General features: G+C 40.3%; 1 protein-coding gene across 1 annotated transcript in view; it reads left to right on the top strand.

The window, feature by feature from the left end:
• TINAGL1 (tubulointerstitial nephritis antigen like 1) overlaps nucleotides 1–24,659 on the top strand; it is a 118,053-nt gene that overhangs the window by 59,983 nt on the left and 33,411 nt on the right. The window contains exons 3-6 of the mRNA XM_056556979.1: nucleotides 7,224–7,287; nucleotides 21,021–21,113; nucleotides 21,827–21,941; nucleotides 23,074–23,194. Of these exons, the coding sequence (XP_056412954.1) occupies nucleotides 7,224–7,287; nucleotides 21,021–21,113; nucleotides 21,827–21,941; nucleotides 23,074–23,194 (393 nt within the window). The remainder of the gene's footprint in view (nucleotides 1–7,223; nucleotides 7,288–21,020; nucleotides 21,114–21,826; nucleotides 21,942–23,073; nucleotides 23,195–24,659) is intronic.

The raw sequence follows: 24,659 nt of genomic DNA, 5'->3' as shown, positions 1-24,659 counted from the left end.
TTTCACTTGCATATTACTACTATGGGTGATTTATTAACCCCTTAAGGACAAAGCGTTTTTCCCTTTTTGCACTTTTGTTTTTCCTCCTTACATTTAAAAATCATAACCCTTTCAATTTTGCACCAAAAATTCCATATGATGGCTTATTTTTTGCACCACCAATTCTACTTTGTAATGACATCAGTCAAAAAAAAAGTGAATAAAGATCATTTAACCCCATTTTAAATTTTAAACGTATAAATTTTCCTGCATGTGGTTAAGATTTTTTCCAGAAGTATGACAAAATCAAACCTGCATAAGTAGGGTATCATTTTAATTGTATGGACCTACAGAATAAAAAGAAGGTGTAATTTTTACCTCAAAATGTACTGTGTAGAAACGATAGCACCCAAAAGTTACAAAATGGAGTTTTTTTTTTCAATTTTGTCTCACAATGATTTTTTTTTCCGTTGCGCCGTAGATTTTTGGGTAAAATGACTGACGTCATTACAAAGTAGAATTGGTGGCGCAAAAAATTCAATTTTAAAGGTAAGGAGGAAAAAACGGAAAATGCAAAAACGGAAAAACCCCGGGTCCTTAAGGGGTTAAGGGTCAGTCCCAAAATCTATACATTTCTATGGGAATAACTGGAGGTAAACTAGTTTGCAGTCAGCAAACTAAAGAAGAAACACCAGTTTGGATGCACATTAATACTGTCATACAGTGGCCGAATACAACCACTTAGTGACGTTGGCTAAACCTAGTAACGTTTCCTTGGAAAAAGGGTCATGTGACCAGAAATGCGTCATGCATGGTAGCGTTCCTTGTTCTTATCTGGATGTCTGATGATGGTCGCTTTTAAAATCCTCTTTTTTGTACATGTTTTATCGCCTAATAAAGTGAAGTTACAGTTGCGGCTGGCTAAAGTCTGTTTTCTACTATCGTTTGGAGGAACAGCTGTGCGGTGGAGTCCGTGAGCTGACTACCTGGTCTGCATGGCTAAAGATGACTACTGTGACCAATTGTCACCACCATACCACGACTTAAAGGGGGATTTTCATAATTAAAAGTTATCTACAGCATAAGGGATAACTAGCAGAATGGTGGGGGTCTGACCACTGGGACCCCCACCGATCCTGAGAATGGAAAATTTTCTTCCGAAAGAATGGAATGCTGCTTTATTTATTCAGGGGAGATTTTTCTTCCTTCTCAGGACCATTGAGTCCAAGCAGTCAGGCACTCACTGTTTTACTAGTTATCTCTGTGGATAGGCGACAACATTCATTATGAGACAACCCCTTAAGACTGCCATCATACTGTGACTGAATAATACTGCCATATCCTAACCAAACATTGCCACCAAAATGTGAATAAATATTGCTGTATTGCCAACTGACTATGACCTTCATATTGTAACCAATTATTCCCGCCATACCCTGAGACTAGTGAATAGAGCACTGATTAGGCATGTTAGTGGCAGAATAAACAATCATTAAATTCAATGAATCACAGTTGAAGTCATCTTTGTTTGTAGTTGTTTTTTTGTGTTGTCTTTTCCATCTAGCCCAGACTGATATAAAGTCTTTTTTCCGGCTGTAACTAGCTTCCGCATCCAGGCATCTTCAGCTCATTACATTATTTTTTTTCCTGCAGCACATGTTAACCCTCTTTATCAACACAAATGGCTTATCCTGTTCTCTACAACCCTCTAATAAGGCCAGCCTATTGCTGCCAATGCTGCAGATGAAACATTTCTGCTGATCTTTGGGCATGCTGCATTTTCACTGTGTTTACAGTATTTACATAAAATCCATTATGTAATGTGAACATGGCCTATTGGGCATGTTAGGAAACATGAACATAAAACATCTTGAAACCCCTCTTTACTTGCCAAAGCTAGATCTATAAAAAAAGATTACTTATTAGTTAACTTCTGTTTATTCTGTTCTCCATTATAGAAAGTATTTGGAATAAAAAGTAATATAGTAAAGTAAATATCAGTAGATCAACATGCATATGACAGGATCCTGCTGGCTGTCACGTATTCCTTTCTCTGCAATAACCTAGTATGAGCAGATCAGGTGACTGCTGCCATATATACGTAGTGCTGCTCTCTGGTGAAAATATGCCAGCTTTATGACATCGCAATCAGAATAATCTTTAGCCTAAAGTGTGGTTCTGTTTCCGTCCTATGGGTGATGCTACTTTCTGGTACAAATGAGTGTAAGTTTTATGACATCACAGTCATAATATTATCTGGCTTTTCAATATATTTAACCTCTACAGGACCCATGACGTAACGTCATAAGGACCAAGGACGTACAGTTACGTCATGGGCAGTTCTGGTCCCCGCCGTGCGCCGGGCGGGGATCGGACTGGGATGCCTGCTGAAATCATTCAGCAGGCATCCCGTGCAAATGCCCAGGGGGGTCATCAGACCCCCCCATGTCGGCGATCGCGGCAAATCTCAAGTGAATTTACTATAATGACCCGGTGACCCGTAATGTAACGGGTATCGGGGGTTTCTAAGACACCCAGGATCCCCCTGAAGCGATAGGAGTGAGGTGGCAGGGGTGCCACCCTTCCTATCCCTGCTATTGGTGGTCTAGACGCGACGTTAACTTTCATTTTCCCTGTCCTGCCCACCCACAATAGGCAGGGCAGGACGGGGAAACGACGGGCGGCGATCCACTTACCGATCCGGGCGGGCGAGGGAGGCTGCGGGCAACGGAGATCGGCGGGCGGCGATGACGTGCGTCTGGATCCGAGGGAAGCTGGTGAATTGCCTAGCAACATCTGAAGGGTACAGTTTGAGACCATTTTACAGTGGTCTCTAACTGTAGCCCTCCAGATATTGCAAAACTACAACTCCCAGCATGCCCAGACAGCTGTTTGGGCATGCTGGAATATGTAGTTTTGCAACAGCTGGAGGGCTACAGTTTGAGACCACTATATAGTGGTCCCTAAACTGTAGCCCTCCAGATCTTGCAAAACTACAACTCCTAGCATGCCCAAACAACTGTTTGCTGTCTAGGCATGCTGGGAATTGTAGTTTTGCAACAGCTGGAGGACCACAGTTTGGAGATCACTTTGCAGTATTCTCTAAAACTGTAGCCCTCCAGATGTTGCAAAACTGCAAATCCCAGCATGTCCAAACAGCAATCAGCTGTCTCGGCATGCTGGGAGTTGTAGTTGCGTACCTCCAGCTATTGCATAACTACATCTCTTAGCATGCCCTTCGGTGATCAGTACATGCTGGGAGTTGTAGTTTTGCAACAGCTGGAGGCACACTGGTTGGAAAATACTGAGTTAGGTAACAGAACCTAACTGAAGGTTTTCCAACCAGTGTGTCTCCAGCTGTTGCAAAAGTACAACTCCCAGCATGCACGGTCTGTCAGTACATGCTGGGAGTTGTAGTTTTGAAACAGCTGGAGGTTTGCCCCCCCCATGTGAACGTACAGGGTACATTCACACAGGCAGGCTTACAGTAAGTTTCCTGCTTCAAGTTTAGGCTGCGGGAAATTTTTCGCCGCAGCTCAAACTCCTAGCGGGAAACTCACCGTAACACGCCAGTGCGAGTGTACCCTAAAAACACTACACTAACACATAATAAAGAGTAAAACACTACATATACACCCCCTTACACTGTCCCTCCTCCCCCCAATAAAAATGAAAACCGTATTGTATGGCAGTGTTTCCAAAACGGAGCCTTCAGCTGTTGCAAAACAACAACTCCCAGCATTTCCGGACGGCCACTGACTGTCCAGGCATGCTGGGAATTTAGCAACAGCTGGAGGCACCCTGTTTGGGAATCGCTGTTGTAGAATACCCCTATGTCCAGCCTATGCAATCCCTAATTTAGTCCTCAAATGCGCATGGAGCTCTCTCACTTCGGAGCCCTGTCGTATTTCAAGGAAACAGTTTAGGGCCACATATGGGGTATCTCCGTATTCGGGAGAAATTGCACTACAAATTTTGGGGGGCTTTTTCTTCTTTTACCCCTTATGAAAAGGAAAAGTTGGGGCTACACCAGCTTGTTAGTGTAAGAAAATAAAAAATGTTACACTAACATGCTGGTGTTGCCCTATACTTTTTATTTTCACAAGCGTTAAAAGAAAAAAAAGACCCCCAAAATGTGTATCGCAATTTCTCCTGAGTAAGGAAATACCCCATATGTGGGCGTAAAATGCTCTCTGGGCGCACAACAAGGCTCAGGAGTGAGAGCGCACCATGTACATTTGAGGCCTAAATTGGTGATTTGCACAGGGGTGGACGATTTTACAGCGGTTCTGACATAAACGCAAAAAAATAAATACCCACATGTGATCCCATTTTGGAAACTACACCCCTCACATAATGTAATAAGGGGTACAGTGAGCATTTACACCCCACAGGTGTATGACAGATTTTTGGAACAGTGGTCCGTGAAAATGAAAAATTTAATTTTTCATTTGCACAGCCCACTGTTCCAAAGATCTGTCAAATGCCAGTGGGGTGTAAATACTCACTGCACCCCTTATTAAATTCTGTGAGGGGTGTAGTTTCCAAAATAGGGTCACATGTGGGGGGTCCACTGTTCTGGCACCATGTGGGGCATTGTAAACGCACATGGCCCCTGACTTCCATTCCAAAAATTTTTTTCCCAAAAGCTCAATGGCGCTCCTTCTCTTCAGAGCATTGTAGTGTGCCAGCAGAGCACTTGACGTCCACACATGGGGTATTTCCATACTCAGAAGAGATGGGGTTACAAATTTTGGGGGGTCTTTTCTGCTATTAAGCCTTGCAAAAATGTGAAATTTGGGGGGAAACACACATTTTAGTGTAATTTTTTTTTTTTTTTTACATATGCAAAAGTCGTGAAACCCATGTGGGCTATTAAGGCTCACTTTATTCCTTGTTACGTTCCTCAAGGGGTCTAGTTTCCAAAATGGTATGCCATGTGTTTTTTTTTTTGCTGTCCTGGTACCATAGGGGCTTCCCTAATGCGACATGCCCCCCGAGCAAAATTTGCTCTCAAAAAGCCAAATATGACTCCTTCTCTTCTGAGCATTGTAGTTCGCCCGTAGTGCACTTCAGGTCAACTTATGGGGTACCTCCATACTCAGAAGAGATGGGGTTACAAATGTTGGCACCATAGGGGCTTCCTAAATGCAACATGCCCCCCAAAAACCATTTCAGAAAAACGTACTCTCCAAAATCCCCTTGTCGCTCCTTCGCTTCTGAGCCCTCTACTGTGCCCGCCGAACACTTTACATAGACATATGAGGTATGTCCTTACTCGAGAGAAATTGGGCTACAAATATAAGTATACATTTTCTCCTTTTACCCCTTGTAAAAATTCAAAAATTGCGTCTATAAGAACATGCGAGTGTAAAAAATGAAGATTGTGAATTTTCTCCTTCACTTTGCTGCTATTCCTGTGAAACACCTAAAGGGTTAAAATGCTGACTAAATGTCATTTTGAATACTTTGGGGGGTGCAGTTTTTATAATGGGGTCATTTGTGGGGAATTTCTAAGATGAAGACCCTTCAAATCCACTTCAAACCTGAACTGGTCCCTGAAAAATAGTGAGTTTGAAAATTTTGTGAAAAATTGGAAAATTGCTGCTGAACTTTGAAGCCCTCTGGTGTCTTCCAAATGTAAAAACTCAACAATTTTATGATACAATCATAAAGTACACATATTGTATATGTGAATTAAAAAAAATGTATTTGGAATATCCATTTTCCTTACAAGCAGAGACCTTCAAAGTTAGAAAAATGCAAAATTTTCAAATTTTTCCTCAAATTTGGGGATTTTCCACCAAGAAAGGATGCAAGTTACAACAAAATTTTACCACTATGTTAAAGTAGAATATGTCACGAAAAAACAATCTCGGAATCAGAATGATAACTAAAAGCATTCCAGAGTTATTAATGTTTAAAGTGACAGTGGTCAGATTTTCAAAAATGGCCGGGTCCTAAGGTGTAAAATGGCCTGGTCCTTAAGGGGTTAATATAATGTCATGCAGTGATGCCATATATATATAGAAATACAATAAAATAATAGTTAAGGTTTTGACAGCTTTTTTGCTCATCTATGTACAGATATTTCAATCTGCCTGAAACCAACTTTTTTTGGTTTTGCCCATAACAACCAGTCACAGCTTTCATATTTTAACAAGCTCTGGTAAAATTAAATCTGAGCTGTCATTGGTTGCTGTGGCCAAATGAGACAATTTCTGTCCTCTGGTACATTGATATATATTGGCCATTGTGCAGCCAATTAAATAAAGGGTATTATAAAATGAAAAGTAAAATATAAAAAAATGTAATCTAATATCCCCATATACTGCAAATTTTTTTAAATTGAATGAAAAAAAAAATAGATATTTGCAATTATGGCATTTGTAACAAGTTATGCAGGCATTATAAAGTTTAAATGTTAGTTTTACTGTAAAGAAAAAAAATGCTGTTAAAATCAATCCCCAAAAAACCAATGCCAGAATTGCTTTTTTCCACCTACGGTAATTACTCCTAAAAAGTAAATGACAAAAATGAATTAAAAGCGATTTTATGACTGATGTCTTCATGCAAAACAAGCCTTCATGAAACTACATTGATGGAAAAATAAAGTTAAGGCTATCCGAAAATGATTATTATAAAAAAAAATGTATTTCTAAAAATGCTTTCATTGTGCAAAAGTAGTAAAATGAAGGGGGGGGGGGGAGCTGTACATATCTGGTATTGGTGTAAAGGTAACAACTTGCACGAAAAATGTATTTACTCCACAAAATGTTGTATTGTTGTTCAGCCTTCAACCTGTTCCTAATAAATTGCAGGGGCAAGTAATAATTTCAAGGAAGTTCATTACTATCAAGAGTGACTTTGTCCATATGTTACCTGTTTGTTTGAATGGTGGATTTGATATGGTTTCCTTATAACCATGTCAAATGTATTTTTTAAATGGAGCTTGTCATAACTTTCATGCTGCCTCAACCATGCAGGGCAGTCCTGAGGTTTTCATTCTGTTCATCTTGCCTAGATTGTTCAATCTTCTCTGTTTGGGTATAGGAAGAGATCTATCAAATAAACTGGGCAGGCAGAAGCCACTAAGAACCACCCTGATCATGTATTTATGATCTGGGCAGCATAAAAGTGATGAAACAAAAGTCTTATGACCTAAATAATTGCTAGAATTTCTACTACTTTCTGATTTTCTGTGTTGGTGACTAGTCCTAATCACAGTGCCTCTTTTCTTCCAGTATGTGTCAAAAATGACAAGCACTATCCAAATGGGGCAACTTATCAAGACAACTGCAATCGATGGTAAGTAGATTATACCTAGTAGTAAATGAATAGAGGTCTGCTACACACTGAAACAGGCTATAGGCTCTGTTTACAATTTTTGTGATCTGGAGCTCAAGTACAGCATATGCATTAGGGCTATGTATATGTTGCAGATCCAAATGATGACTAACCATAAAATCACTTAAAGTAACTTTGAATTTTTTTTATAGAGAAAGTTCATTCAGGAGAGTGATTCAATAACTTGTATAAAGCTAGAACTCCTTGGAGATTTTTGGTTAGCCAACAATCATGGTAGAATCACAAACTTCTTGTCACTGTCACGTGTCTTCTCCCCTAAAGGGAAAAGCAGTTACTTGGATCACTAACTCTGGCTTTATTGTAAAGTATAAAAAAGAAATATGCAGTCAAACATGTTAATGACATCTGGGCACAGTTTGCTAAACAGGATGTGAAATATAGTTTAAAATACAAGTGAAAATGAATGCAGCAATATACAGGGAATCCTTGAGGAAAACCTGTTGCAGAAAACTGCACTTCTGCACTTCTTTTACTAGCAATGCTGTGTGTCTGAAAGTTCCTGACAAGCTAAGGAACAAGGACCTTCCTCAATTACCTAGGGTACACTTGTGAATCCAGTCTTGGGGTGGAGACACACAAAGCTGCTATAATATAGCTCCAAACTATACAGCATTCAGCTTTTCTGCAAACCACGTGATCTTTAGGCTGTGTTCACATGGGCTGAACCTTTGTGGAGTGTCCACACAGACATTCCAGTGCAGCAGAGTCCTATTGATTTCAATGGGATTCTGCTGTATTGTTCACATGGCAGAATTTATGGCGTGGAAATTCAGATTCCGGCATCCACAAAAAGAATAGACTTTTCTATTCTTCCTGCAGAGTCCGCAAGGAAATGTACTGCCATCTATGAAACCATGCATTTCCGAGCATCTTTTGAAACTAGCACCCGCTGGTTAGTTATATGTATGGAATGTCTGCACTTGTTTTCCGTGCAGACATTCCACACGTTTTCTGACCGTGTGAACCCAGCCTTACAGTCTATTTACAGGTGCGTATTTTACTGCAGATTTTCTTATGGTAAGTTAATAAGAAAATTAGCTGTAGAAAATCTGCATCACAATGTTGATTTGCAAACGTACTCTTAGGGTCTCTTCACACTGCTGTATCTTGGGGCTCATCCACGCTGCTGATATTGTCTGCAGCTGGCACCACCAAAATAAATTGACGGTAGAATAAATCTTGAATTTCTGCATGGAATTTTCCATTGTGGAAATTCCGCAGTGTAAATCTTGCCGCAGAAAATGTGAAAATGTGCCTCTTCCCCTTTGGTCTAGTCACAAAAATCAGTTTATTGTGTGCCATAAATCACCCATAGGATTAGAGTTAAGTGCATTCATTTTTACAAACGCCATTCAGAAATTCTGGAACAAATCTGCTGTGTGAACATGTGTTTAGTGGGTACATTTTATCGGACTGTCCTTTCATATCGAACTATTACATGAAGTTTCTGGTCCAGTTCTGCCCTATACTGTCACACTGGCCACAGCTTGTTGTAGAACTGCTTTGTATGGGACATTCACCTCTCCTCCACATAATTTTCTCCAGAGACAGAGATCTAATTTGATTAGGAATTCTGGCAGGCTGACAAAGGGGAAAGCACGCTGTAATGTTCTTTCTAAGTTGACTGGAAACTGAAAGGAGAACAAAGTATTTGCTCAGAGCTCTTTGTCTCATCATCCATAACTGTATGGTAGGACATACACGCCTCCTATATAGAATAATTGCAGCCACATGACAATACATTCAGTTATTCCAAGAACAACATTTAAAGATAAGTGCTGGGGAAAGAAGTATTACAACATTTTTATGATACATTTCACTGTTGAGGTTGTCTTGTAACCTCCACAGTTTGTGTTCAAGCAAAAGGGCTCAACAAGGCAATAATGCTCTCCACATTTGGAGGTTCACATGTGGCACATTTTCTTATATTGAAAAGTGTTGATAACTGTTTTTCAATACAGCGATAAAAGATATACTAAAAACAAGAAGCCAAGTGTGTGACCAATAGACACTTCATGTTGCATAAACTGTATGTACAGGTGACAGGTTGTCATGTGCTTGCATGTCCCCTCAATATCATTAAAAAGAAGGCACTTATGCTTTTTACTTCCATCCCCTACATCTCAACCTCACTGGTATGACTGATTTTTTTTTTTATAATTATAAAATGATGTCATGACTGGAAATTGAAATATTAAAATATAGGATGACCAAGGAAAATGGAAAAATTGCAATTGAGTGCTAAATAAATGTTCACCCAGGAATTCCATGTGGTTTAAATAATTAATAGGGGCTAGCACAGAAAGACCTCTTTGTGACTAGGATTAATGAGAATGTGGCATGTGTCAGTTTTGTGGACAGGTCCCTATGCCACAATAAAATGGGTGCACCAGTGAGGCTGTTACCACTTGATCCTTTGCCTCATTGCAAACAAATGGAGGAGTTAACCCCAAAGATACAACCATCATGCTTTGGCCCCTTCCTAGAAATATATGTGTGTGTGCAAATCTCACAGGGAAAAGCAAACACAGATTGGACTAAAAAAGAGCACCTGAATTGTACATTGCCTTGAACATGTAGGGGTACAGACCATGATAACCTATTACTACAAAACCATCCCTATAAAGTACTAGCATCCCTAGATTAAAAAATAGACATTTTCCATAGCCAGAATATACCTGCAAATGCAGCATCAATATGTAATCAGTGAAGAATACAATAAAAAAAAAAAAATAAACAAAACAAAAACACATAGCATAACATAAAAGTCTGGGCAGACGAATAATGTAGTAGATGACGTCAAATATTCCTAAACATAGAGAAAGACAAATAGCAATAATTTTACAAAGACAGTTGAGTAGCCATAGGAATGTCTACTATATACCCATTACACATGGCCTTGTGCCCTTGTTCCTCCTGACTCCTTTCCCTGCTTTCCTACTCCGGCACATGTTCATTTACATGCTGTATGTAATGCTGTCTGCCATCTTCTGATGAAATGTGAACATTACATGGGAGATGTTCACCTTTTACCAGCAAAGGCAAATATACATGTGGTTGTGTGCCACATTTTGTATGTGTGTTTGTGAATGGATTTATATAGTGTATCTGTGTTAATGTGTGTGTATGTACAGTCATGGCCGTAAATGTTGGCACCCCTGACATTTTTCTAGAAAATGAAGAATTTATTAAAGAAAATGATTGCAGTAACACATGTTTTGCTATACACATATTTATTCCCTTTGTGTGTATTAGAACAAAATCAAAAAAGGGAGGAAAAAATGCAAATTGGACATAATGTCACACCAAACTCCAAAAATTAACTGGACAAAAATGGTCTGCACCATTTCAAAATTGTGGAAAAATAAGATTGTTTCAAGCATGTAATGCTCCTTTAAACTCACCTGGGGAAAGTAACAGGTGTGGGCAATATAAAAATCACACCTGAAAGCAGATAACATAGTAACTTAGTTCATAAGGTTGAAAAAAGACCAGAGTTTATCAAGTTCAACCAATAACCCTAATGAGTCCCTATTCAATTAATCCAGAGGAAGGCAAAAAACCCTCATACTAGAGGTAAAAATTCCTTCCCGGCTCCCATATGATCAGAATAAATCTCTGGATCAACGTTCTGTCCCTATAAATCTAGTATACATAACCAGCAATGTTATTACTCTCCAAAAATGCATCCAGACCCCTTTTGAACTCTTTTACGGAGTTCACCATGACCACTTGGTGTAGAAACCTTCTTTCCTCTAAACGTAGAGGATGCCCCCTTGTTATAGATTTTTCCTCCCCATGTGCATAACCTTACATTTATCAGTGTTGAACCTCATCTGCCACTTCCCAGATGAAACCTCCAACCTATCCAGATCCATCCGTTTGTAACAGTGCACTGTTCTCTATTGTGTTTACCTCTTTATAGAGTTTAGTATCATCTGCAAAGATTGCTACTTTACTATTCAACCCCTCTATAAGGTCATTAATGAATATATTAAATAGGACAGGACACAAGACTGACCCCTGTGGTACCCCACTAGTAACAGTCACCCAATCAGAATAAGTACCATTAATAACCACCCTCTGTTTCCTATCACTGAGCCAGTTACTTACCCACTTACACTCATTCTCCCCCCAGCCTAATCCTTCTCATTTTATGCACCAATATTTTATCCAAAGGATAGGGGATAAGATGTCTCATTGCGGGGGTTCCACCGCTGGGGACCCCCGCAATATAGCATGTGGCACTCACCTGTTTCCCCAGCGGTGGGACCCCCGCGATCAGACATCTTATCCCCTATTCAATGGATAGGGGATAAGATGTCTAGGGGTGGAGTTCTCCTTTAATTCTTTTAGAACACGGGGGTGAATGCCATCTGGACCAGGTGATTTGTCTATTTAGATTTTTTGTAGGCGGCACTGTACTTCTTCCTGGGTTAGACAGGTGACCTGTACTGGGGAGTTTACCTTATCTCGCTGTATTTCACCTGGCATTTCATTTTCCTCGGTGAATACAGTGGAGAAGAATTTGTTTAATATATTGCTCTTTGCTGATCCCCGTTTATCATTTCTACCTTATCATTTTTTAAAGGGCCTACACTTAAATTTTTGACCTTTTTGCTATTTATATAGTTAACCCCTTAAGGACCAAGCCCAGTTTGACCTTAAGGACCATTTTTTTTTTTTACACTTTATGGGGGTAAAATACGAAAAATGGGCGTTTTACATTTTTATTGGGGGAGGGGATTGTAAACTTTTTTTACTTTCATTTTTACGCTTTAATAATCCCCATAGGGGACTATCTATAGCAATCCTTTGATTGTTAATACTGTTCAGTGCTATGCATAGGGCATAGCACTGATCAGTGTTATCGGACATGATCTGCTTGATCTCAGACCAGAGCAGAAGACCTCAGGAGAAGGCCGGAGCCAGGTGAGGGGACCTCCGACCGCCATGCTGGCGGGCGATCCGATCATCACTTTAAAGTACCGCATTGCCGCAGATGCCGTGATCTGTATTGATCATGGCATCTGAGGGATTAATGGTGGACATCTGGGCGATCGCGGATATCCGCCATTACTGGTGGGTCCTTGGCTGCTGATAGCAGCCGGGACCTGCCACACATGACGCGAGCATCAGTCCGGTGCTCGCGGTCATGACGGAGCATGAATGTACGCCATGATGCATTAAGTACCACGGCACCATGACGTACATTTACGTTCATTGTCGTTAAGGGGTTAAACTAGGGACTGGGGGGCAGGGGACCAACAACAGAGGGGGAAGTTAGTGTAGATAGAGAGGGGGGGCTTATTAAACACTCCTCCACCCTTCTAGCCATCTTCTCCCCAAGCACAGCTGCACCCTCCCCATTGAGGTGCAGCCCATCCCTATGGTAGAGCCGCTAACCGACAGCGAAGCCGGCCCAGTTCTTCATGAACCCAAACCCCTCCTTCCTCCACCAGCTTCTGAGCCACTTTTTTACCTCCCTAATCTCCCACTGCCTCTCTGGTAAATCATTTTTAAGGACACTCCACCTAACTCTTTGTCATTGGTTCAAATATGTACCATGACTGCTGGGTCCTCTCCAGCCCCACCCGGCAATTTGTCAACCCAATATGCGATGTGCTGAACTCGAGCTACAGAAAGACAACACACTGTTCGGCGATCCCGGTCTTTGTGACAGATCTTTCTGTCTGTCCCCCTAATAATTGAGTCCCTCACTACCAGTACCTGTCTGGCCTGCCCTGCACTCCTCCCTTCCTCCTTACTGGAGCAGACCCTCCCCTGGTGGTCAGAGGCAGTATCTTGCTGCAGTACTGCTAGCTCTGAAATGGCATCCCCCTCATCTGCCAACCGGGCAAACTTGTTGGGGTATGCCAGTTCAGGACTAGCCTCCCTGACACTTTTCCCTCTACCCCATATTTTAACTATAACCCAGCTAACTGCCTGACTGTCCTGCACCTCCGTCCCACTATCCTCCCCCACCTCTACCCCAAAGAGTACTTGCTCAGTGAGCAGGAGACTCCTCTCCAAGTTACATAGTTACATAGTTAGTATGGTTGAAAAAAGACATACGTCCATCAAGTCCAACCAGGGGATTGAAGGGAAGGATGTAAGGGGATAAGGGAAAGGGATGTAGTTTTATAATTCTGCATAAGCATTAATGTTATTTTGTTCCAGGAATGTATCTAACCCTGCTTTAAAGCTGTTAATTGTTCCTGCTGTGACCAGTTCCTGAGGTAGACCGTTCCATAAATTCACAGTCCTCACGGTAAAGAAGGCGTGCCGCCCCTTTAGACTAAACCTTTTCTTCTCCAGACGGAGGGAGTGCCCCCTCGTCCTTTGGGGGGGTTTAACATGGAACAGTTTTTCTCCATATTTTTTGTATGGGCCATTTATATACTTATATACGTTTATCATATCCCCCCTTAAACGTCTCTTCTCAAGACTAAACAATTGTAACTCCTTTAATCGCTCCTCATAGCTAAGATGTTCCATGCCCCATATTAGTTTAGTCGCGCGTCTCTGCACCCTTTCCAACTCCGCAGTGTCCCTTTTATGAACAGGCGACCAAAACTGAACAGCATATTCCAGGTGAGGCCGTACCAATGCTTTATAAAGGGGGAGTATTATGTCCCTGCCCCTCGAGTCCATGCCTCTTTTTATACATGACAATATCCTGCCGGCTTTGGAAGCAGCAGCCTGACATTGCATGCTATTTTGTAGTCTGTGATCTACAAGTACACCCAGATCCTTCTCTACCAGTGACTCTGCCAGTTTAATCCCCCCTAAGACATACGACGCATGCAGGTTATTAGTACCCAGATGCATAACTTTACATTTATCCACATTGAACCTCATTTGCCAAGTGGATGCCCAGACACTTAGTCTATCCAAGTCATCTTGTAACTTATGCACATCCTCTATAGACTGTACTGTGCTACAAAGCTTGGTGTCATCTGCAAAGATAGAAACAGAGCTGTTAATACCATCCTCTATATCATTGATAAATAAATTAAACAGCAGCGGGCCCAGTACTGAACCTTGGGGTACACCACTAATAACCGGGGACCAATCAGAGTACGAATCATTTACCACCACTCTCTGGGTACGATCTATGAGCCAGTGTTCAATCCAGTTACAAACTAAAGTTTCCAAGCCCAAGGACCTTAACTTACCTGTCAGATGTCTGTGAGGGACAGTATCAAATGCTTTGGCAAAATCCAGAAACACTATATCCACAGCCATTCCTCTGTCAAGGCTTCTACTCACCTCTTCATAAAAGCAAATTAGATTGGTTTGACAACTTCTATCCTTAGTAAACCCATGCTGGCTATCACTTATAATACTATTATCCCCTATGTATTCCTGTATGTAATCCCTTATAAGTCCTTCAAACAATTTACCCACAATGCACGTTAGACTTACCGGTCTATAATTGCCTGGCGAAGACCTAGAGCCCTTCTTGAAGATTGGTACCACATTAGCCTTGCGCCAGTCCCTTGGCACAATACCAGACACCAGAGAATCTCTAAATATCATGAACAAGGGTACAGATATTACTGAACTTACCTCTCTAAGAACTCTTGGGTGTAGTCCATCCGGCCCTGGAGATTTGCTTACATTTACTTTACTTAACTTACCTTGTACCATCTCTACATTAAGCCAGTTCAATACATTATATGATGTGTTACCAGCACTGACCTGACCAATGTCAGCTCCTTCTTCCATAGTATATACAGAACTAAAGAACCCATTCAGTAGCTCCACCTTCTCTTGATCGCCCGTGACAACCTCCCCATTATCATTATTAAGGGGTCCTACATGCTCTGTCCTTGGTTTTTTTGTATTTATATATCTAAAAAAATATTTAGGATTAGTTTTGCTTTCTTCGGCCACCTGTCTCTCATTTTGAATTTTTGCTGTTTTTATTACATTTTTACAGATTTTATTAAGCTCCTTGTACTGTTTAAATGTTATAGCTGACCCATCAGATTTGTATTTTTTGAAGGCTATTTTTTTGTTGTTTATTGCTCTTTTAACCTCATTTGTCAGCCATGTAGGATTTAGTTTTAATCGTTTATATTTGTTCCCCTTTGGTATATATTTAGCTGTATAGTTATTTAGAGTTGATTTAAAGATGTCCCATTTACCTTCTGTATCAGTATTTGAGAACACCTCCCCCCAGTCTATGTCCTGTAGTGCAGCCCTCAGCCCAGGGAAATTTGCCTTTTTAAAGTTATATGTTTTTGCTTTCCCCGTCTGTCTTTGTTTTCTACATTTTAAGTCAAAAGTAACTATATTGTGGTCGCTATTACCAAGGTTTTCCCGCACAGTTACATTACCAACCAGCTCTGCGTTGTTGGAAATGATCAGATCCAACAAGGCATCACTTCTTGTTGGGTCCTCCACAAACTGGCCCATAAAATTATCCTGCAATAAATTTAGGAATTTTCTCCCCTTTGTAGTTTTAGCCAACCCCCGGCCCCAATCTATATCTGGATAGTTAAAATCTCCCATTATTACCACTGTACCTGCCCGGGCGGCCCTCTCTATTTGTTTATACAGCCGACCTTCTATCTCTTCAGTGATATTAGGGGGTCTGTAAATTACACCAAATATTATTTTTTCAGTATTTCCCTCCTTTTGTAATTCTACCCACAGTGATTCCACCTCCTCAGAATCATCACACACTATGGCATCGTTCACATTGACTTTCATACCACTTCTTACATACAGACAGACTCCACCACCTTTTCTGTTCATTCTATCCTTGCGAAACAATGTAAACCCCTGCAGATTAACAGCCCAGTCATGCGAGGAGTCCAGCCATGTCTCAGTGACCCCAACTATATCAATATGTTCCTCCAGTATCAAGGCCTCAAGCTCCCCCATTTTATTTGCTAGGCTTCTGGCATTTGTGAACATACACTTTACATTTCCATTAAGTTTTACACATATAGTCTCACTAATGGGATTTTCAGAGTTATTGGGGTTAATGTCATTTTTTGAGTTATAAGGGCTAATTGTACTATTTAAGTTATTGGGGCTAATGGGATTTTTTGAGTTATTGGGTCTAACGTTATTATTTAAGTTATTGGGGCTAATGGGATTTTTTGCGTTATTGCGTCTAACGTTGTTATTTAAGTTATTGGGGCTAATGGTATTTTTTGAGTTAATGGGGCTTATTGTAGTTATTGAGTTATTGGGGCTAATGGAATTTTTTGAATTATTGGGATTACAATTTTTCGGGCTACATTTATTTTTACAGCTGGTTTGTAACGCATGAATCTCCTTATCCACTGTTCTTAACCTCCCCCCACAGGACTCCTCTCCACCCGCCATTATGTCCTGACCCCTCTCTAACCTATCCATCCCACTGTCTGCTTTCTTTGCTTTATTATCCTCCCCCCACTCACCTAGTTTAAATACTCAGCCACCCCTTCCAGGATTCTCTCCCCCAGCACAGCAGACCCCCTTCCATTCAGGTGCAAATTATCCGTAGAATAGAGTTTGTACCCCAATGAAAAGTCAGCCCAGTGCTCTAAAAACCCAAACCCTTCCCCCTCACACCACGACTTAAGCCATGCATTTAACTCCCTAAGCTCCCGCTGTCTTTCCTGCGATGCGCATGGCACAGGAAGTATTCCAGAGAACACAACCTTAGAGGTCCTTCCCTTCAGCTTGGCACCTAGTTCCTTGTAATTATTCTTCAAGGACCTCCACCTACCATGTATTCTGTCGTTGGTTCCCACATGGACCACGACAGCTGGGTCATCCCCAGCCCCCCCTAGTAATTTGTCCACCCTTTCCACCACATGCCGAACCCTGGCACCAGGGAGACAGCAAATTGTCAAGTTGTCAATTCATCTCAGTGTTGCCAGTTGCTCCTCTAGATCCAGGATCGCACACAGCCTGCACAGCAATATGCACCCTCAAACTGCTGTTCAAGGATTGCATACATTGAACAGGATGTACACCGGGAGAGAAGTTCACTTAGTCTTTGCATTGTGTGTCTGTGTGTGCCACAGTAAGAATGGACAACAGAAAGCGGAGAAGAGAACTGTCTGAGGACTTGAGAAACAAAATTGTGGAAAAACATCAAAAATCAAGGTTACAAGTCCATCTCCAGAGATCTAGATTTGCCTTTGTCCACAGTGTACAGCATTATCAAGAAGTTTACAACCCATGGCACTGTAGCTAATCTCCCTGGGCGTGGACGGAAGAGAAAAATGAAGGTGTCAATGCAGGATAGTCCAGATGGTGGAAAAGCAGCCCCAAACAAGTTCCAAAGATATTCAAGCGGTCCTGCAGGCTCGGGAGCATCAGTGTCAGTGCGAACTATCCGTCGACATTTAAATTAAATGAAACGCTAAGGCAGGAGACCCAGGAGGACCACACTGGTGACACAGAGACATAAAAAAAGCAAGACTACATTTTGCCAAAAGGAACTTGAATAAGCCAAAATCCTTCTGGGAAAACGTCTTGTGGACAGATGAGACCAAGATAGAGCTTGTTGGTAAAGCACATCATACTACTGTTTACCGAAAACAGAATGAGGCCTACAAAGAAAAGAACACAGTACCTACAGTGAAATATGGTGGAGGTTCAATGATGTTTTTCTTTATTTTTTTGCTGCCTCTGGCACTGGGTGCCTTGAAGGTGTGTAAGGCATCATGAAATCTGAGGATTACCAATGGATTATGGGTCACACTATACAGCCCAGTGTCAGAAAGCTGGGTTTGCGTCCGAGATCTTGGATCTTCCAGCAGGACAATGACCCCAAACATACGTTAAAAAGCACCCAGGAAGGGATGGCAACAAAGCGTTGGAGAGTTCTGAATTGGCCAGCAATGAGTCCAGATCTAAATCCCATTGAACACCTGTGGAGAGATCTTAAAATTGCTGTTGGGAAAAGGTGCCCTTCCAATAAGATAGACCTGGAGTAGTTTGCAAAGGAAGAGTGGTCCAAAATTCCGGCTGAGAGGTGTAAGAAGCTTATTGATGGTTATAGGAAGTGACTGATTTCAGTTACTTTTTCCAAAGGGTGTGCACAAAGGGTGTGCAAGCAAGCATATATTAAGTTAAGGGTGCCAATAATTTTGTCCAGACCATTTTTGGAATTTGGTGTGACATTATGTCCAATTTGCTTTTTTTCCTCCCTTTCTTGGTTTAGTTCCAATACACACAAAGGGAATAAACATGTGAATAGCAAAACCAGTGTTACTGCAATCCTTTTCTGTGAGAAATGCTTCATTTTCTAGAAATTTTCAGGGGTGCCAACATTTACCCCTCCCCACCCGTACATAACTGTTTAATGAAAAAAATATATGAATTAATTCTTTCCCAAGCATGCATGAACTCACAATGAAATGACCATAGTATAAAATATAATGATGCGCTCACAGTGGAAATACCATAGTAAAAAAGGTGGCTATTGATGCATAATAAATAATTAAGAATAATAATAAATAAAAAAAGAATGACAGTCACCTTCACATTATATCCCGCCTATAGACTGATATTGCTAATTACATAATACAATCATGATCAAGTAGTACATGCTCCCCCTTCTGCATGCAAGATGCAGCCATAACATGACGGAGGCCAAACATAATGTAAATTCCCATACATTGTATACGGTTATTTGCATGTATAACATCTATTGTGTACACAAAAAAATAATTTATATACAGTTGCACATTGTGTTAATCCAATCTGTTTTTCCTTATGAGACTTATATTTTTGAAAACCTGTTTAGTGCTCAGTTGTTCTCGCACACCGCTCTCCTTGTTCAGGCAGTGATTTAATGTTGTGCATCAGTAAGAAAATCAGTAGGGCTTAAACACTGAGATTCCCAGGATAATGCTTCTTCTAAACTTAGAGTTCTGTATGCAGCCTTAAAAGGAAGCTGAAGTCTTAAAACGCATAGCGAAGAACAACACATAATCCTTATACCCTGGAGTTTGTCTCCTTCACATCCAACTGTCTGCATGCAAACACAACATACAGTACTGTGCGTGTACATCGCACTTCAATCCACACAGTCCCTCTCAATTCCCACTATGTTATTTTATTGATATAATTTAGACTGAAAGCACATTTAGGCAAGGTTCACTATATCTCTCTGTAGCTCATAACTTTCAGACTGATAGAATTATCTTAGTCAACAGTGTACATCGTAGCTTTTTTTTTTGCTTCCACTGACATCCACGGTGTCATCGCAAATCTGATCACACAGATACCAACAGTCATTGTACAGTATTTGTATTATACACCTTCTTTATAACACCTTTGTCTTCTTTTGTGACAGGGTAATATTTGAGATTACTAGGGCACCAGGGTTCAGTTGTGGATAAGTGTGAGAACTATAAGACATGTATGGTCAATTTGTATCATCAGTTTCTGACTCAAATTCCTGAAAATCATTTAGGGTGTATTCACATGTACAGTGTCCTGTGCATATTTGATGCTCAGGATTTTATGTGCAGGATTTATGCTGCTTATTTCAATATAAACTAAATGACTGAACACAGCTTCAAATACTGTATGTGTGAATAGACCCTTAATGGAGAACTCCAGAATATAAAAATTGTCCCCCCATACTGCCGGCAGTAAAAAAATAAAGATGTACATACCTTCCTCCGCTCCCCCGGGGCCTCCGGTAACCGGCTCCGGTCTCCGCCGCGATCCTCTTCCTGGTTGCTGTCGGTCGGCGAGTCATACTGCACTCAGCCAATCACCGGCTGCAGTGAAGTCCCGGCTCGGCCAGAGATAGGCTGAGCGGCAGTGTGACATTTTCGGCCCCGGCAGCAGGTGCCAGTGTAGTGAAGAATTTTGTTTCTTGAAGCATTCTCACACTACCGCTCAGCCTATCGCCGGCAGAGTCAGAACTTCACTGCGGCCGGTGATTGGCTGAGTGCAGTATGACTCGCCGACCACCAGCAACCAGGAAGAGGATCGCGGCGGAGACCGGAGCCGGTTACCGGCGGCCCCGGGGGAGCGGAGGAAGGTATGTACATCTTTATTTTTTTACTGACAATTTTTATATTCTGGAGTTCTCCTTTAAGGTGAGTCAGAAGAGCAGTAGTGAGCCAAGACTTATCCAGCCTATGTCCATCTAAAATCTAGTGAAAATTCTCTTCAGCAGTCACTCCAAAAGGTTGGACAATTCTATGTGTTATGTCAATTCCCGGTCTTTTTAAAATGTAAATAATATTGTCTTATGCATCTTTAGGACCTGATAAATAGGGTTTGATACTCAGAAAAGGTTGTCCCTGACTTTAACAAAGCATTTATTTACCGTATTTTAAATCTTTGTCCGTAACTTTGGTTACTGTTTAAAAAATACTTAGTCTACGGGTGATCATCTATCTTTTCCCCATTGGACTTGCTGATTTAAAAGGTTGTATAAGTCACATCTGTCAGAATTCTGTATAGATCTAAGAGCAACTTTGTCCCCTTTTTCATGAAATAGTACTATTAAAATGTAGAGTCTACCCAAAGCAAATAATTTTTATTAGCATGACATTGAACAATGTAAATGGAACAATGGGGCACTTAAGGTTTCTGATTTTATTTCAATAAATCTCCAACAAAAAATTGTGTACAATATATTTCACAGTCATAGAATTAGTTATTAATCATGCAAACATACCCCTTTTCTCTCTCAGCACATGCACTACAGATGGCAACTGGCATTGTGAGCAGAACCCCTGTCTTATAAGCCCAAGAATCATTGATGCTGTCAATCGAGGTTCCTATGGGTAAGCTTAATTCCGTTCTAACCTCTGCCTCCTAACATAGTGAATGTAATTAATTTACTAATCTTGTATAGACAGGCTTTTTGTGTTCAGGTTTTTAATTGTAATTATTTAATACAAAGCTAGGAACAGATCATAAATGAAGGCCTGAATGCCATGTATAAAAGAAAGACTGGGACTTCTTCCCTTTTCAAATCAATTTCTGGCTTTGCATTCAATAATTGCTTTGATAACAAATCTTTATAGGGAATCAGAGCTCCACTTCCTGTTACAGAATTCCAAATAACCCGACACAGTCAGAGAGTTAAAGGAGTTATCCCAAAATTACCGTTAATCACTGTTTGATCAGTGGGTCTCCAGACACTGGGTCCCCCAATAATCGCAAGAATGGGGGGTTACTGATTGAAAACAGTGCTAAGTTTAGCAGTCCCATAGAGTTTTTGTGAAACAACAGTGTGCATGCTCTACTCCATTCAAACAGAGACAGTCAAGATTCCTGTTCTCGTGATCTTGGTGGTACCAGAAGTTGGACCATTGCCGATCTGACACTTATCACTTATGGTCTGGATAGGTTGTAATCTTGGTATTATCCCTTCAAATTATAAAATTCTGTCTTCTGGCAGCCACCACTAGAGGGAGCTTAGGAATTAACTACTTAGAAAACACAATGATAAAAGTATTATTTGAGATGTTTTTAATGTATTTTTTTTTTGTAGATGGAACGCTGGTAATTATAGCCAATTTTGGGGCATGACATTGGATGAAGGAATCCAGTATCGACTTGGAACAATAAAGCCACCTTCTTCTGTTATGAACATGAATGAGTTACATGTAAGTATACTACAGGAATTCTTCACTAAATAGTATGATTCCAAATACTATGTAGAATGCCAGCAAATTGGAGGAACTGACAGATAAGCCAGTAAAAGTAACACTAGAGATAACTTGTGGCTTGCTGCTAATAAATTGTCCTTAATAGTTCCATGTTTCTGTGATCATTATAAATGCAGTCAGACTGCTGTCTAGTCACAAAGGGTAATAATGTTAACATGCTACTGGAATGTGCCAGTTCTCCATCCTCCAGTCATAGCTCTTTCCTGAGATTGGGGCCGGGGTGTGAGTTTTGGCAGATCCCAAGAGAGGAAGCACAATGCATATGTGATTAAGCCATCTTTTTTCAAGCAGCTTCCACTCAGGAAGTCCGGAGCCCACTCCACTCTGTATAAGTATTAATGGAATGAAACATTACTTGCCACTGTTGAGTGAACATCATTTTTTTTTACCATTCCCTTTGAGAAGAAAAGACTGCCCTGGGACAAGTGACTGGAAAATTCCATGACTTGGGACAAATGAAGTCACTAAGGACCCATAGGACTAGACCCAGTAAGAGTCTGCCTATTTAGGAAATCCTTGTGTGCTTCCAAGTATATACGTCAGTGTAAATAGTTGACATTTTCTTGAAGAGGCAGATGTATTTTTGTGTTTGATGGTTAAAAAGAAAGTGATGATATCTATGATCTGTTTGCACAAACACATTGATTCACATGTGTTGTATTAACTGTTTTAAAACATAGCCAGGTTTACACTGTTTAAGATGGTAAAGTAAAAGCTAATTATAAGTCATAAGGGCACTATTATGGTGTATGCTTACCCCATAGAAGGTTAAAGTGATGTTACAATTTAATGGTTACATACTTTTCTTATACAATTATTATAATGTGACACAAGCATTACTGCGTTATTTTTCTTGCATAAGCCTTTTATACCGGAGCTCCATTCCATTTCAAGGATGCCAAACTGTGCTAAGTACTGACTTCCATTTATATGAATTCTGAAAATAATAAAAACAAGAACAAGCAATATACAGCTATAAAGAAAGATTCCGCTGAATAAGTTATATTTAATAAAAATGACAACTCATTGTCATTATTAATGATTGACTTCTGGACTCTCTACCGTACAGATGAACATGAAGAATGATATCCTGCCTGCTTACTTCAATGCTGCTGACAAGTGGCCAGGAATGATCCATCAGCCACTTGATCAAGGCAACTGTGCTGGCTCCTGGGCTTTCTCAACAGCAGGTAAGATACTAAAAATATTTGAGCTCAGCCAGGACATGACAGCTGGTTTGTTTGTAGTCTCCGAACAACTTACCACACACATTCAGACATAACCTGATGTGTGAAATGTGTGGTGATGAAATAGTTGGTTACAATGTCTTAAATCAGCTGATCCTTTTTGGGACAACTCGGAGAAAGAAATATATCACGTCTTTAGGGAGTCATGTGATACAAAATGTTTGATTTTACCCCTTTAGGACTGAGGCCATTTGGGCCTTAAAGGGGTACTCCCGTGGAAAACTTTTTTTTTTTTTTTAAATCAACTGGTGCCAGAAAGTTAAACAGATTTGTAAATTACTTCTATTAAAAAATCTTAATCCTTCCAGTACATTTTAGGGGATTTCTCTGATGTCATGACCACAGTGCTCTCTGCTGACCTCTGCTGTCCATTTTTGTAACTGTCCAGAGCAGGAGATAATCCCCATAGCAAACATATGCTGCTCTGGACAGTTCCTAAAATGGACAGAGATGAGAGCACTGTGGTCATGACATCTGAGAAATCCAAAAAGAAAAGAATTTCCTCTGTAGTATACAGCCCATTAAATGTATTTGAAGGATTCAAATTTTTTAATAGAAGTAATTTACCAATCTGTTTAACTTTCTGGCACCAGTTGATTTAAAAAAAAAAAAGTTTTCCCTGGGAGTACCCCTTTAAGGAGTTTTATTTTTACTTGTTTTTTTCTCCTCGCCTTCTAAAAATCATAACTCTTTTATATTTTCATGCTCAGACTAGTATGTGGGCTTGTTTTTTGCGTGACCAGTTGTTCTTTGTAATGACATCACTTATTTTTCCATAAAATGTATGAAGCAACCAAAAAAATACTATTTGTGTGGGGAAAACCGCAATTTTGCCAAATTTGGAAGGTTTAGTTTTCATGCTGTGCAGTTTACGGTAAAATGGACATGTTTTCTTTATTCTGTGGGTCAATACGATGATCAATAAAATGATACCCATAATTACATAGTTTTCTATTATTGTACCGCTTTAAAAAAAATCGCTAACTGTTTAACCAAATTGGTGCATTTAAAATCCCTCTAATTTGCTGACCTTTAACTTTATCATTTTTCCGTATAAGCGACAGTATGAGGGCTCATTATTTGCGCTGTGATCTGTACTTCACTTTCACGTTTTTGATACCACATTTGCATATATAAAACTTTTAATACATTTATTATCAAATTGTTTTGGAATAAAATGTAATACAAAAGCAGCAATTTTGAACTTTATTTTTTTACATTCATGCCGTTGACCGTGGGGGATAATTAACATTATACTGTAATAGTTCGGATATTTACGCACGCGGCGATACCAAACATGCTTATTAAAAAAAAATGTTTACACTTTTTGGGGGTAAGATGGAGAAAAAGGGACCATTTACATTGTTATTGGGGGAGGGGATTTTTCAAATTTTTTTTTTACTTTTAT

Source organism: Hyla sarda, chromosome 2, assembly GCF_029499605.1.
Source record: "Hyla sarda isolate aHylSar1 chromosome 2, aHylSar1.hap1, whole genome shotgun sequence".
NCBI lineage: Eukaryota > Metazoa > Chordata > Amphibia > Anura > Hylidae > Hyla > Hyla sarda.
Note: the sequence above shows the minus strand (reverse complement) of the source record. Positions and strands in the feature narration are given on the sequence as shown.